At 39.8% G+C, this 16688-nt stretch overlaps 1 protein-coding gene across 7 annotated transcripts in view; it reads right to left on the bottom strand.

Annotated features, from left to right (window-relative positions):
* The window catches only part of ST3GAL3 (ST3 beta-galactoside alpha-2,3-sialyltransferase 3), a gene marked incomplete at both ends in the record, with an annotated part of 141435 nt that overhangs the window by 93372 nt on the left and 31375 nt on the right, over positions 1–16688 (bottom strand). For all 7 annotated transcript variants that reach the window (XM_079535611.1, XM_079535610.1, XM_079535606.1 and 4 more), the window contains one exon: positions 10470–10512. In XM_079535611.1, coding sequence (XP_079391737.1) covers positions 10470–10512 — 43 coding nt within the window. The remainder of the gene's footprint in view (positions 1–10469; positions 10513–16688) is intronic.

Below are 16688 nucleotides of genomic sequence, written 5' to 3' on the forward strand. Positions count from 1 at the left end.
CACGGTTTAGGAAACAAACAGAAGTTTGAGGAATCCTGATTGTAGTTCTGTTAAAAGTTTCCAAACTTTGGTTCAGAAGGATTACATGGATGGATCATGTGACACTTGCTGTTTTTCTAGTCCAGCTGAGGAAAAGCTAAACAAACAAAAAGAAGGAATGAGGAGATAGAAGAGGAAAAGCAAAATGCTTACACTGAAAGAGACAGGAAATGCATCTATCACTACAGCCAGCTAAACAGATGTAAATATTTTCAAATGCTACTCCAGTATGTAAGCAAATTCTTCAAGGAGATTGTATGACTGAATAGGAAGAGAGATGATTCAAATCCCTCTTTTTAAAGAAGATATGATGCACACTAAAAAAAATGTCCTATTCTGCTTCTCCACTGAGAACTGTGGCTTTTTGTGAAATTAATTTCTTAACAGCACAGATCACCAAAAAACACATTTATTTATTTATTTGGGCTATTCAAGAACACCAGCTGAAGAAGATTAGGTTACATTAAACTGTCTCAGGAAAACAACATTTTAAAGGCATTCCACGAAAACCCACAGCCCATCTACTTTGCCCTGGACGAAGGCAAGACACAACATCAGTGCTATCTTTGGGAAACATCCACTAGACAGAGGGACACTGGAAGCAAAATACCACTAACATAAGCAGCAGTGTCATCCACCCTTTGTGAAGTGCCACCTTTGACAAACAAGTTCTCCATTCATAAAACAGGCACGAGGATCCTAATTCCTTATTGAATTCCATTTGATATATTTGATATAAAAAGTCAGTCCCATCCTGGAATTAGATCACTAGGCAGAAGGAGGAATCTCAGAAGAGATCTCTGTGAGATACTGTCGGGTACCTGCCTTAGCAGGGGGCTGGACTCAGTGATCTCTTGAGGTCCCTTCCAACCCCTGCAATTCTGTGTCTCAACAGTGCTAAATACATAAACACCTTACAGCAACAAGTCATCTATTTTTCAGAAAGGTTTGGATCACTGCATCATCTCTTACAGATGCAGAATCCAGTAGCCTGCCTGGAGCTTCTGGATAAATAACCCTTTCTCAGCTCCAAAAAAACCCCAATATGTTAGGATTCATGCAGACAAGAGTCAGAAACAGCCAAGCTAGAAAAGAGTTTTTCAACCAGTAAATAAACTAAATGGTGAGTTTACAAAACTGGAGTCAAAGAATGCAGGTGAAGATCCAAGAGAAGTCCATGGCATGTTTTGCATGTGACTTTATGCAGCATGCGCCTCAACAAATTGAGCAATAAACACTGATTTCCTGATCTCCTGATTTCCTTTTTTTTGCTTGTTTTATGTTTTTTGTTTTTTTTTTTTAAACATATTTTCTGTCTTTAAAAAAAAAAAAAAAAAATTCTGCTTCTGCTACAGCTTACCTTTAGGACTAGCTGCAGAGAGAATAAAACAGAATTGTATTCAAATAGACATAGCAAGCAAAGATGTTCATACATAAATCTTTGAATTCCTACATAAATGTCTGAAATAACTGTCTAAAGAGTACTCTGAATTTCCTCCAAACTCAGAAATAACACTTCCTAATAATAGAACATGCAATTTCCAAACTTCAGCAAGTTAAATGCTGTAGCCCTCCACTTAAATTCCTCTGAAAACTCACAGTTTGCACAATGGCCATAAAAGATGAGCCAATTAAAAGTCTGATGGAAAATAAAAAAGCTCACCATTTTTGTCCCGCTGAAGGAATTCAGGAAGATAAATGTGAATGTCATAATTTTATTGCTATAACTCTCAGTCTTCATCATCACTCCTCATCTGTTACATCTACAAGCAGGCAATGCTTTCTTTGGATCAGGAACTGTGTTTTCCTATTTGCAGAGTAATGAATCCAGCAGTGTAGGTCTAGGAAAGACCAAGAAGTGCTATGGGGATGAAAATTAATAACTCAAATTCAATTAGAACACAGTAATCCCCTGCTCTTAGGAGTTGGTACCTCTGCAAACAAAGATACCTTTCCAAAGCTTAGAGCTGGAAAAAAAAAAAAAAGATTAAAACTTCCTGAAGCACCACAGCTGAAATCACAGTTTTAAGTTTGCGGATACTACAATTCAGAAGATCTGATTGTCAAAACGCAGTGGGTTAGCACACTTAACTGCCAAATGAGGAAATCAGTTAAACTAAGGTTTTAATCACCAAATTTTACTTCTGAAAAATGTCACAGAATAGAATCACAGAACCATTAGGGTTGGAAAAGACCTCTACGATCACAGAATCACCAAGGTTGTAAAAAGCCTCCAAGATCTCCAGGTCCAACCCCAACCTGCTCCACCATGCCCACTGACCACATCTCCCAGTGCCACATCCCCACGGATCTGGAACGCCTCTAGGTGACCCCATCGCCTCCCTGGGCAGCTGTGCCACTGCATCACTGCTCCTCCATTCATTTCATTTGGTAACACAACCAGCCTAGAGAGCAGTTAATTTCAGATAAACTTACAGTGCTTAGCTGGTGCGAAAGCACCCTGACACAGCAGAATGGTAAGGAAAAGACCAATAGTGATGCATTATTCACTATTTCCATATTGTCGGAACTAGAGGCATACATTAAAATTATCCTAAAGACAGCACAGCACTAACACAAGGAAGCCCTACTGCCCGGTAACATACACCTACTCATCAATTTCATTATAATTTCATCATAGCATTAGAGCAGCCACAAGTAGAGCAGCCCTCAAATTTCAGGTGCAGCTGGCAGAAACCAAGCCCTAGAGGACTAAGTCCCACTTGGAAGAATCTCTCACCTACATGGTAGCAAATCTATGTATTTTTTTTTTTTAGAGGGCAACAAAGATTGCTCTCTGAACTTTTATTTGAATGACCTGGAATAAAGAACTAATTCCTCTTAAACAAAGAATAAACATTTAAACAAAAATAAACGTTTTCCTTTTTTTCTTTTTCTTTTCTGATCTGGATTGAAATGGAAAGGAGAAAAAAGCTCATCAGTGAATAATTACTTTAGATGGCATGAAGAGACGACTTCACACTTGGGGAATGCGGTTTAGCCCTAGTTTTACAAAATGCTCATACAGTCATGGGGCCCTGAATTTTTTTGCACTCTACTTTCTGAAGAGATTTCGAGAAAAGCTGTCTTCACTCACCTGTATCAAAGACATGCCATGAACTCAAATGTGCACCAAGTAATCTAAGCACCACGCTGACTTCTTCAGAAGAGGAAAGCTACAAAGTGCAACATGCAAGAAATCTGTGTGTTTGTTCTACCAAGCCAAACCCCTGCCTTTCTGATCTGATACATGTTCTTAACATTTAATTTTTAGCACATACACACAGCACAGCTTTGACGTATCTGGTCACGTTGCAGCAAAGCAGAAGACAAATTCAGAGGCAGATCAAGTAAAGCTGTCTCTTCCCATTCACCCCATTCATAAAGCCTCCTCACTGCCAGACACAAAAATATAAATGATGAGCTGACAACTGAAGTGTGTCTAGATACCACAGCAAGAGTGCTTTTCAGAGCGACATGCTTCAGAGGCAGGCTTGATAAACATTAGAGTGTTCCCTTGACAGAATACACACGATTTCCAGTCAGCCGTTCAGGGAGGGCAGATGAGGATTCCCCAAAACGTTTCCCAGGGCAAACAGAAGGAAGCAGATTTCCTTGGAAGGAGAGCATTGCCTACACCAAGTCTAGCAGATGCAGAAGATAAGATGCTCGGTCACATCCGTGCTTTAGGGATTTCTAACAGAGGCAACTTTTGCATCAGTTTAACGAGAAGCCATGACTGCTTTGGTCCGGAATAGGCAGCAACCTGTTTCCACATTGCTCCTTTATAACCAATCATCAACAACATGGTGGTGAACCCCAAAGTTTCACTGCAGATTCATACCAAAACCCATGGTTCTATGGAAATCAACTCCTTGCAATAAGCTGTATAACTAATCAGAATTTGAATGGCACGTTCCCTTAACAATTTTAACACAGAATACTTAATTTCTTTACCTTTCTGAGTTTTGAGAACGATCTGTGTATAGACAGCCCAATCCATTAGAGTCATATGCATTTATTCAACTTCCAAAACATATTCCAAGAGTGAGAACACCTCAGTAGGAAGATATTTAGCAGCCAGGGCAGACGTTAGCAAAAAGTAATTGCTTGAACTGGTCTGTTCTCTGAGGCTTAGAAGATTTTTGGAAGAAGAATGTGAAGTGTGGTTTATCATACAATGTTATCCCAAGAGAACAAAGAAATAGGAAGACTACTGGCAATTTGTGAGCTTATGGGTGGTGCCTGAATTCAGCGTGGCATCTGAAGTAAGTTTACCTTTCTGAGATGGCAACAACTCCAACAACACTTGTTCAAACAACACTGAACAGAAATTTGTAAAGTTAACTAGTTGTAATCACACTCACCCTGAAAAAAAATTGCACTCTGTGAGATTACTACTGCTGCACTAATAAACTACAAAGTTAAGTGTTCCATGTCACAGATAGGGAGGGAAAAAAAAACGGAGACTTTTTTCTGTAGGCTTCCCAGTTTTAATGCAACCAGTCTGTCTAGTTGAAAGAACGAAATTTGCAGACCCAGTCCTAAGAGGAGTATTTAACAAGAACCAATCTCATGCCTATACCAGTTATCTCTGCAGATGTTCATCTTAAGAACGAGTCCATTCAACAAAAAAAAGAAATGCATACTAATTTGAACTACATGAAATGCTTTTTTTTGTGTGTGGAAATTCATATTGGAAACCATTAGTGTGCTAAGAACGGGCTGAAGAGCTTACAGTCATCATTTTTTGCCTTTAAAATATCAATTTTCTGCCAAGAATATGGAGTTCCCCTAGAGCTGGAAGATTTATTAATCATCCCAAGCTGACCAAAAAGTCTTCAACTACTTCTTTAAAGGCTTTAGCAAAAATGTTGTCCAGACATAACAATGTTGGAGTGCAAACATTTACGTACCTGCTGCTGTCCTTGTCCTTGTTGCTGAGGAAGGCACTTTCCATCCAAACAGAACGAGAGCCCATGTATTCACTGAACACTTCAACCTTTTCTGTAAATACACTATCATTGCTTTCACTTAACCTCTAGGTAAAACTTGCTTTCTGTGAACATTATTCTTTCTTTCTTACAAAACTTTCTTCCTCATGAACTTATTGGGGCACGCTGCTCAAAGCGATGCCCAGCCATTCATATTTTTTTGCTTTACATTCTTTTCCCACATAGTTTGGTTCATAATTACTTCCAGCTTCAGGAAACAGGCTCTTTGAAAAGCACCAAATGTTAAGTTTTTAACTTTGCTTGGACACAGCAAGCCAAGTAATGATTCAGTTTTATCTGTAATTCTGACTTCTACAATCTTTATTTTCTTCATCTCCTGATGTTGCATCTAATACAAGAAACCCAAAGTCTGATAAAAGAGATGCATGTTAGGAATTCACATGAGAACTCCAAAGTACCAAAATTGAAATGGAAATGAAATAAGCTAAGAAGAACAAACAAAAAACTGGGAAAGTAGTTAGATCCCAAACTACACACGAAGTTTGATGTGGTGAACAAAAAGCCCAATGATTGAATCAGTAAGAATAGCTAAGATTCACTTTAAAACAGCTGAAATACTACAATTATTGGTACAGATTGAAGGAGATTAAGTAGGCACTAATGGAAAGTCAAGGAAAAAAAATCTGAAATGAAGAAGAAATAAATAACTGAGCATCAGGAAAATACCAACGTTGTGAAGTATGTTAAGCCTTGAAATTGTTTTTCAGAAGCAGCACAGGGACGCTCATGGTTGGCAGAATGCACCCATCACCCTCACTGGTGACTGCTCACTTGACATTTCCCCCCACACCTTGGGCTGCAGAAATGCATAAAGATAAATGGGAAGGGGAATTGGGCACAGAAAAATCCCACAGCACTGGGCACAGCGAAAGCCCAGCATTCCAACAGGTTCATTGCTTATTTTTACAGCGCTTAATGGCGAGGTAGCACACACAGACACACGCAGTTTCAAAGCTACCTCCCACTCCAGAAACAAAATGAGGGGAAGGGGCTCTATTTCACTTCTTCATTATTAAAGCTCCGAAGGAAAGAAATTTCAACAAACAGAAGTAATCTGTGTTTTCCCCCAGCCCCAACTCCCCTCGTTTTTGCGGTCTTTTCAAAGACCAGATTAAGTTTCATTTGAGTTTGCAGGGTGAAGGTTGTTATTTCTGGCTTTCGTTTTTATTTATTTATTTTACAAAGACTCCGTTTCTTTGTCTTTCGCTTTTGAGGATAGCCTGCAAATTATCACAAATATTCAAAAGTTTTTGTTGCATCTCTCAAGTCTGTAATATTGGAAAAACATGTGGATAGTATCACAAGATAGTACTGTGCACAGAGCACGCTGAAAAACAAGTCACTTTAATTATCATGTACAAATCCCAGAACTATGAAATATACACAGTATGCCATATAGTGTAAGAACACTATATAGTAGGTATGTGAGTGTTATGCTACTGTGATCAATCATAACGATCTCGATCGTTTTTCTGATTGGGGGGGCTATGGTTTTTTTTCCTTTTGATTCTACCTATTATAAAAGTGAGCCTTCTCAAGTTAATACATTATAATATCACTGTCTAACCAACTGAACACTTTTTTACTTCCAGTGGTCCCAATTGCCAGCAGTAAGCTCAAACATTCTCTATCACTTGCAAGACATTTGCACTCAGGAATAATTCTTACCCAGAAAACAAAACAAAACAAAACAAAGCCTGGGATGCTTCCTCCACCATTTATCAGCTGAGATTTTAACGCTGAGAGCTGACTGTGGTAGCAGGTGGAGAGAACAGCCATCACCCATGCTGGGCTTTCTTCTGGATAAAGTATCTCTGGAAGTAGCTTTAGAAGGATGAAGTTGAGATGAGGACATAAGTGGCAGTGTGACCAGATGCTAGCTTCCATTGCACTGAGTAACAGAATGGCATGCAGGCATGCAAAACAAGTACAGAAGCACGAGGCAACAACGCAAGGGAACAGCCCATAGATCACACAGGCTATGACAAAAAAAGATCTGAGTGCCATAGCAAGCAAATCTACATTTGTAACATGCCAAGGCATACTTAAGGTAACCATTAACGGCATTAAACCAAATACAAAAAGTGATAAACCAAAGAAGGACCACATAATCTTAAGCCAGGCGTCGCTGAATGAGCATTAAGACACCGTCTATAATTAACTTCATGATCATACACTGATCCTCCTGCAGCACTCTCCCTCCACTCAGTGCAAATATAGAACCTGCTCAGAGCGTGACTCAGAGCCCACAGTGAATGAGGCTCTCGTTTCTTGGACCTGGCCAGCCTCAAAGAACTCCTACAATACAAATATTTAATAGTACTAAAAGCATGCAGCCCTTTTGCCAAACACAGATGTTAGAAAGCAACTGCAAATTTTGATGGCACCCAGTAATCCTCTGGCTGACTCACTAACGCGACTGATGTCCCTAAGTTGTTCAGAAACCAGTCACCCCTAAAAGGATCAAGACCTGTGAATTGTAATGTATTTATTTCTCTATAAGTGCATTTCCCTACACAACCAGTAAATATTGGATTTAAAGCTTATAAAATGGTATGTGGCTCTGCTGCTTGGGAAACTGCTTCACCTGGGAGAAAAAGATGCCATTGGCCCACCTGTGTACTTTGAGCATATTTGGGTTTGGTATTCTAGTTTTGGCAGTGACACTATGGCTGGTATAAACAAAACTCAAAGATCAGCTCCTTTTGCAGTACATCTTTTTACTAATCTGGTCCTGAGGAGCTTCACGGCTCATTTTTTAGTCAAAATTTGACTACAAAAAAAAAAAATTCAGAAACTATCCTGCCTGCAGATGTCTGCAGCTTTCCATTCATCCACTACCAATCCGTACCTGGATACTATCCTCCCTTTTAGAAGGGAAAGGACTTCCCAAATCCAGAGTTAGCCTAAGGATGGGCAGCAGAAAGGAAGAGGCTTTCTTCTTGACATTCTCTTGACAAGCTCAGAGCAATAAGACTTCTGGTAAGAACCCATCTTTTCCATTTCTTAAGAACCTCCCATCCCCTTCCAGGTGAGATTCCTGGCCACAGCAGCTGGGATCCCAAGTGCATGCAGTAACGCATGCATCAGACAAACACTTCCAAAAGAAGACACACACGTATTTCTGACACTTTCTTTCCAAAGCAGATAAATCTGTCTTCCTTACCACATTCACAAACTCAAAGCAAGCCACTGAACAGAACCATCACATTGCTGTAACGATGACAAAATGCACTGCATCTCAATAGCAAGCCTTGGGTACCTACAAGGTAAAGGACACTGAAGCAGTAATAAATGAAAAAAATGGAAGATGCAAAAAGCAAATGGACATATTACTATTTATTTCTGACAAGTGCTTTCCTCCGTATAATGTGATTTAAAAGGCAGGTTGAAGCATTTAAGTTTTATTGCAAATCTAGCTTTGTAGAAAGTGTTACTCCTCCAAGTCATTAGTTTAAACGAGATTAAGTAACACAACCAGCCAGGAACAGATTTTGAACAAATGAAAGATTAAGAGAGCCAAAAAAAAAAAAAAAAAAAAAAAATTAAGAAAACAAATTGTTGCCCCAAGTGCTTCAAAGTCACACAACGTTCTCACTCGCTGTCAATTAAGTGAACTCTATAAAATTATGATCTATGGCAAAATTCCACCAGAACAATTATATCACAACAGACATAATTGAATTATTTCTGCCAGTAAAGTCATCAGTGCAGAACTTATTATCCCTTTTAACTCCCTGAGTAAGTTGTTGTTAACCAGAAAGTCATTCTGTCATAGTATGATCTTGAGTAAAAGTCACAGAAAGCGATAACACATTTTTAACCCTTAAGTTTCTCTGACTTTTAAGTATGTACTTCAAAAAGGCATTTGGTATCATGACTACGTGGTGAACTTGTGGAATGGCAGCAAATTCCTCTGGGCTTCAGCTTCTATCACTCACTTTTTATTCGACGTCTACTTAGTATGTTTTATGGTATTATCAGTTTTTCTCTAGCTCTCTTGCCAGTGAAAACGGTCAGCACAATTCTGCTTGGAAGGCACCCCTGCAGGCCAGCAGGTCCACTCCCAAAGCAGGGCCATATTCACTTCCAAAGAAGGAGGAAAACAAAAATCCACCTGTGTGTTTTCACCTATACAGCAGTCAACAAAAATCTTTTTTTTTTTTTTTTAATTGAAGATAACAGCCTTTATCATAGGGAGTTTTTTTTTTTATTTTAAATAAAACTATTTAGATTTTGGAAGCCCTCCAGCAGATAAAAACCTCACTTGACCTCGTACTGAAGTGTAAGAAGGAACAGGCTGCATCTCAAAGATCTGTAACCTAAGCAGAGAAGTCAGCAAAGAAGAGAAGTTGTAACAGATGTATGAAGTTAAGAAAGGCTCAATGAGAGTTGTTGGAAGTAACAGAGAACAGGACAGTGAAGACAGGAGAAATGAAGAAGGAACAGAAACTGTAGCTTAGACACAGCACAGGCTGATGATATCCAAACCGAGTATATCAAAAATGTGAGGGAAGTCACTGAGTTGCATTTTCAATACATCAGTCATTACCAAAAATAAAAATAACCAGACTAATAAAAAACCCAAAGCCATTTTTCTCTTACCAACACCAAAATGTTCATTCAGAAGTCACTTACCCTCATCACTAAACTGAAAACCTTCATGTTACACCCAATGAGTACAGCGAAGCTCCTTAGAACATTAAGAATGTTTTCCATATTAACCTGATCCATAGTATGGGTGACGCATCCTCAAGGCATTAAAAGCCACTGATTGCCTCAATGTCATTTAGGTAGTAGAGTCAAGTTTCTCATAGTCTTTTTGCTCCTGATGTCAAAATTCCTCTATTGACCTCGGAAACAGAGTCACTGGTGACCCCTAGTGTTAGGAGGTTCAGTTCAATTTGACAGATTAGGGCAAAAACCACAAAAACCATCATCCTTCAGCACTTCTGCTCTCTTCTGTCACTCCTGCTAACTCCTACTGAGGTCCATTTTACAAACAAAAACTGGAGTACCCATTTTTTAAAGAAATAAATGGAAAGGAATCATAAAGTTCTAAACACCTCAAGTAAATTGCAGAGGTGGACAGACATTGCTCCTGCTTTCAATTTTTTTTTATACATTTCTACTCATTTGGAAGATGTCTATCTAGGATAGGACACTTAGGGCAGACTGGCAGGCATGGCTTCATGTGGACATTCATAGCTTCCTGATCAGTCGTTAAGAAATTAAAGGTAGCAAACCTCAATCCAAGGCAGCCTGCATAGTGTAAGCAATGAAGCTCTAATTGCCAGGCTGCCATAGGATGTGGCAGTCCCATAAGCTCAGTAAGCCAACCAGCTATGTGATGTAAGAGTTGCTTGCAAAAGAAAATCGTAACTGCAGAAACAAAGAAGATAGAGATGTACTCACAATTTTGAGTCCAGGTTCAGGAGAAAGCCCAGTTTGTCATACTCTGGAAAACAAAAGCAAGGGACAGCATCATAAAAACTGCAACTGCCTCCCTTCCAAAAGTTACCCAAACAAAACAGCAGCATACCTTTACAGAAGGGCAATAATTATTTCTAACTGAAAATAGATGCATTAGAATTTCCAGTTGCTAGCAGCTGCTATAACAGGTTGTTACATAAAAGTATTCCCAAACTGTAATTGCTAAATCCCACCAAATATTGCAGCATTTGGTCCATGATTAACTTAGAAATGTCCAGAAATGACTAGTCAAAATAGCAAAGCAGAGCCTGTAATTTTATGACAAATACTCCTCCTAGGTCCTGAAGCAGTGGATCTCTCAAATGTTTTTTGATTCCTTGCATGTTCCAACACATGATTTCATAGTCAAGCATCCTTCCTCAAGGCAGTCACACAGAGAGGCAAAAATGCATCACGTTCACATGATGTTGTTCAACACAAACTGCAAAGTCAGAGTCTGTGCTACAGGATCCAAAAGGGAACAGTCAGAGATATTCAGGGTGAAAACTTTGTTTCTGTAAATCCTGTATAAAGTAAGCTTTGCATTCAGCATCTTTGAATGTACAGTCATCTTTAAATCAAGTACTCCACACAACAGATTAAGCTCTGAGAATTCACATTAGATCCCCCTCAAAAAGTCAAAAAGGTGCAGAATCCTTATTCTATCACGTTATATGTGCTCCAGGGATTCCTCACACTGAGGACCACTACGATAAGATGAAAGTTAACACAAAAGTAACAGATAATCCCCCATGCACTCAGGATATATTAAACAAAAAAACAAACAAGACAAAATAGACCAACAAATTAAAAAAAACTCATATTTTTTTAGAAAGAGTACAGTGGAAATAGAGGTTTGTGTTCCTCATGAAACAACACAGGAATCTCTGCTGCAGAAGTTTACCCAAGATGACAAACTCACTGGCAGAAGGGGAAAGCCTAGCCACGTATCTAAGACAAAATGATTGCTCTGGACAGGTCAGTAGAAATTGCATCAATGGTTTCAAATATGTTAAAATTTAATTCCAGATTTAAGGGAAGAATCACAGATGACGTAACTTAGCTAACAGAAGCTGAAGAACACAGGCACTCAACTCAGCATGTCCCATCCATTCCCTGCCAGCACCCCTGTGCCACCCACCATTCCCAATGTACCCAGTATGAGAAATGCACCTGTGCCTCCCTCCTCCAATTCCCACATCCTGAAACTTGTGCTGCCCCCAGATGTTGCTTTCCTCCCAGTTTTCTCCCACTTTACTCCACCTAGAAGAAACCATTTCCTGTCGAACCCTCCCTCCTCCAAAGGAAGGTCTGGGAAAATCATGCTTTCAATTTTTATTAACCCTTTCTCTGTCCAAAAACATCCATCTGTGCAAATAGCAATAGAGATTTATTCTTTTTTTTTTTTTTACAAAGGAAAATCACTGGCAAACCTGTCATCATTCTTACCCCAACTCCAGCTAACATTCTCTTCTTCCCAACAGGAAATACAAATAGAAGAAAAGCAATAAGAGATACATCACCTCGTAACTATAACAGCATCCTGGGCTTTCTGCTAGCTCAGCATTTTACAAGCACCAAAGCACCAGAAAACAAACACATTCCAAACTCCATGTACAGCTGACATACCTCCACTGCAACCTTCCGTAAGATTTACCTTTTGTTTGCTGCTTGCTCTTCTCTATCCCTCAGTTTAAAGTTTTTAATGTAACGGCCTTCAGTTGTGGCAGGGGGGGTTAAGTTGGACGTGAGAAAAAATTTCTTCTCAAAAACAGTGGTGATGGTCTGGCACAGGCTGCTCAGGGCGTCACTGTCCTGGAGGTGTTCAAGATGTGGGGATGTGGCACTGAGGGGGATGAGGTCAGAGGGCATGGTGGGGTGGGATGATCTTAGTGGTCTTTTCCAACCTTACTGATTCTAGGATTCTCTGTTCAGTCTATACTAACAGAGATATGGAGTAACCTTATAAAATTTATGTCACCTATCTTAGAAAAGTCACTTTCCAAGATTAAGTTACCAAGATTAAGTAAGCATAACAAAAAAACCAAAACATTGCTGGTTTCAAAGTAGAAGCACAGGTGCACTGTTTGCTTTCAGGAGGACACATTCTGTCCTTTCAAGCTGTAACACCAGACCCAGAAGCACAAATCCCCTGCCCCAGGCTGGAGAGTGGTGCAATCTCAGGCAGGCAAAGGAACACTGCCCTCACCAGCGGTCACTGCACGCACACAGCCTGGCCTTTATGTGAGCAGCCTGATGTAGCAGTTGGCAATCCTGCCCATGGAAGGGGTGTTGGAATGGGATGGTCTTCGAAGTCCCTTCCAACCTACGCCATTCTGTAATTCCGTGAAGTCAGGTAATCGCTGTTGGCTGGGAAAGGCATCTCCATTACATCTTGCTTCTCCTCAAAGAAAAACATTAGGAGCCTGGAAGTTATGGATTCAAAGTAAGCTTTATTTTTAACATAAATCAGCTGTTACAGATGCCAAGCGCTATATGGCTGTGTCCCTTTTGGCCCTTGTGCTCCTAATGACCGCAGCACATAGAGGTACAGTCCATGTGCTGGCAGGAAGTGGTCTGGAATCGCAAAAGACCGATAAAAATCCAAATACATGGAAAAAGCCAAAATGCACATAGCCCAGCTGCAGGAACAGGCAATTCTTGTCTGGAGTTATGTGTGTAATTTAAAACACAATGAAACACAGACCCACTAAATCAAAATATAACTGAATTGAAAATACGGTATGATCAGGGTGTGATGACAACAGATGGGCTCTGCTCATCACACAGCCCTGTTAGGGGAAGGGGACAGTCCCACTCCTGTCCTATCCCCCTATGGAAACACCAGCTGCAAGAACCTGCCCTGGCACCTAACCTGAAGGTTTTTGCCACCTCTCGTCACCTTGTTCAAAGCCTGACTCACCAAGTTAGCTAGTTGATAAGCAACAATATTCTTTTACATTCTTCTTCGTTTCCTCCTCCTCTGCAGTGGGAAAAAGACTACTAGAAGAAAATGGAAAATACAGCCATAGAGTATGAGACAGAAATGCTCCAGCATCTCCAACTAACTCGGCCCTGATGAGCATGTTCCCGAGGTGTGACATTGGCCCTTCCACAAGAAGAACATCATGGATGAGTTAGAACAAGACTGCACCTTCTCAGCCCATGAGGCTGAGCCTCTAAATCCCGTATGTGATAAAAATAACAGTATCACAAGCAAACAAGGAGATCTGAGGACACTTCCTCACTTGTGCTAGGAAGCTACAGATCTCAGCTGAAAAAGTGGTGTACAGAAGCACAGAAATCAATGAACATGGGGAGAAAGTTTCATCACATGCCCATATGAGTAAGAGGTCTGCTTAGGTAAGAGATAAAAACGCATGTTTACACTTCCAGGAAGATCAGCATTGAATAACAATTTAATAACTGGCAACAATTTTATTATAAAACATGTAATCAGGTTTATGTGAACAGAAGTACAGCCAAACCATAGCAATTTCTATAAATGATGCTAATTGCATACCAAATTCTGTTTGCATAATGTGAAAATTTCTTCGAAGTATCCAACACAAAACTGAGTACCAGACAGCAAGTATGAAATGCAATGTCAAACGCCCAGAAACTCCATACAGACCACCCAAAAAGCCAGACAGCTTTGATACCAATCAAGTTTTCAATTTGCATTTTGCATCTGTAACCATATAGCTATATGCATGCAAAACGTGCAAAATTTTCCACTTCTGCTACTAATTGAAATCAACATTCCAGGCATTAACTTGGCTCACTTGTTTTATCCTTCCAAACCACTGTGATTTCACCGACACTTGAACTCTGTCCCTGTAGCACTCAGCTATTTAGAAGGTACAAATAACTTTGTCTACAAAAGCAGAAAATTAATTTAAACTTTTTAAAAAGATGGGCTAGATGCAGCACTAGATCTCTCTTGTAATGCAAATAGAGGAGGGAAGGCAGAAAGTTCAATTACAGCTGTTTTATTCAAGCTGCTTGTGCTCACCAGAGGAATCTGTATGACACTCAGGAGACAGAAGTGCTTGAAGAACAACTCAGACCACCCCGACACTTCTCATCCTGCCCAGTGCAATTCAGTCTCGGTGGAATCGAGGCCTTGAGCTGAACTAAGCCTTGGTCACTGTTCACATGCTCTACATCTGTGGCAAAGGCGAGGTAAAATGATTTATCCTGCGATGAAAAAGGGCCCAACACCTCACACTGACCTTGGATGAAGACAGCACATATGGACAGTGAGGAAAGTTCAGCTGCGATTCTGCTAGACCTCAAGAAACAAGAATCAATTGACGAAAAAAGGTCATTTGCAATGGATCAACTGTAATGGAAGGAGGAAAAGTTTTCCTTCAGGGTTAAAAAAATACTTCTCAGGACTAATGAGCAACAATAGACAAACAAGGGCTTAACACTGCATCCTCTCCTTAGGATTTTCACTTTAACCTGTTCAGGGAAAGATCTTCCTGATGAAAGCATTATTTCCTGAGGCTGAGTAACTACAAAAAAAAAAAAAAAAATGGATTGTAAGGGACAGAAGGTACAGAACTGAGGCCACTTGGGCTCCTCAGCCCTGTCCTTTCGAAGACTGCATGTCCATCCCTAAAAGCCTGTGTTCCACTTCTTCCCTAATCCCATTTACTCTTCTGCATATAGCCAGGATCGAGACAAATATGGAGAGTATTTCCTTAATTACTGGTACAATATTTTGAAGATGTTGATATTTATTTATTTATTTTTACATTATTTGAAAGATTAACTTAAACATTTAGGAAACATAACTGAAATGCGGTCTCCCCTCCCTGTTATAAAAGATTTCAGCCCAAGTGGTTAAAACTGGACAATATTTGATGCAGCAAAAGGCAGGAACTGTAGAGCAGTGCTCAACACAGGCAGCAAAACTTGGTAGTTCAGATCTATTAAAACTGTTCAAACTGTGCATATTGATCTAAAGACACCCACCCCGCTGCACCAAGCTCAGTATTTATTCATTAGATACTGCAACTGATTAAAATTGCCATATCTGATGGAGATAGATACTGCAAGCACTATCAGCACAAGAGAAATTCAAATCTGTGAGTTCAAAGCAGGAGAATGGGGAAATCTCTCCTCAGTCACAAACCCTGCATCTCCTGGTGACACCCAAACTCTTGAGAATATGGCTTATTTTTTCAGATCTAACAGCAAAAGGAAACCACTTTCATGTTGTTTTGTGCCTACATCTTCACAGTGTTTTGTGTTGTTTTTTTTTTTCCCCCTCTTGTAATTCTTGATTGGGACCCCCCAAAGATACCTGGCCCAGCTTTACAGCCTGAGGAAAGCAATACACAGAGAGGTCTCCTTTGCTAGGAATTGCGACTACATTACTCATCCCCCAGGCACATGGAGAACAAATAAGCAATCACTTGCAGGTCTTCTGCTGGCTGATCTTCCCTCCAAAATAGGTATAATAAAGCAAAAAAAAAAAAAAAGAAGATGACATTCTAGCACATTACATTAAGGGTAACCAAAGCCTTTCATAAACTGTATATCTGCTGACAACTTTTTCCTAATGAACCCACAGCAACCTCCAAGGATAGAAGAGCAATGGATTACTCTAAGACAAAATGAAAGACTACAATAGGAAGATGAAATATTTCCTCCTATGAACTACATATGCCCTTTTCTCTTCCTAGAGAGTCATCTATTTAAAGCCAGACTGCAATCTTTGCTAAACAAGCAGTTGTTTCATTTACTGTCATGTATTCGTGTGGCTAATGGAGTTAATGCTACCCTACTGAATCTTCTGAGGTATTCTTTATTTTAGAAATTGTATCGTATTTCCTAATAAAAGTCAAGAAAAATATTAACAAAACAGTAATCTATTGGCTTTTACTGACCTACAGGATGTACTGACTCGATGGGAAAGAGATGCCACATGATAGAGACAAATCCCATTAAAGTATTTGTATTTCAAGGTATTTTTTAGGCCGCTCCTTGGCATTTGCACCTCAGCTCACTCACAGCTGTATTTTCAATTGGAGGAAAAGAGCATAAATGAGAGTAAGATAGATAATGATGCTGAACATGCAGGCAAAGTCACATAAGGACTGTGTAACTAATACATGACAGCCCTTGGCACAGTCTCAAGCAGCTCCCACA

The sequence above is a fragment of the Tetrao urogallus genome (genome assembly GCF_951394365.1).
Source record: "Tetrao urogallus genome assembly, chromosome: 5".
NCBI classification, from domain to species: domain Eukaryota; kingdom Metazoa; phylum Chordata; class Aves; order Galliformes; family Phasianidae; genus Tetrao; species Tetrao urogallus.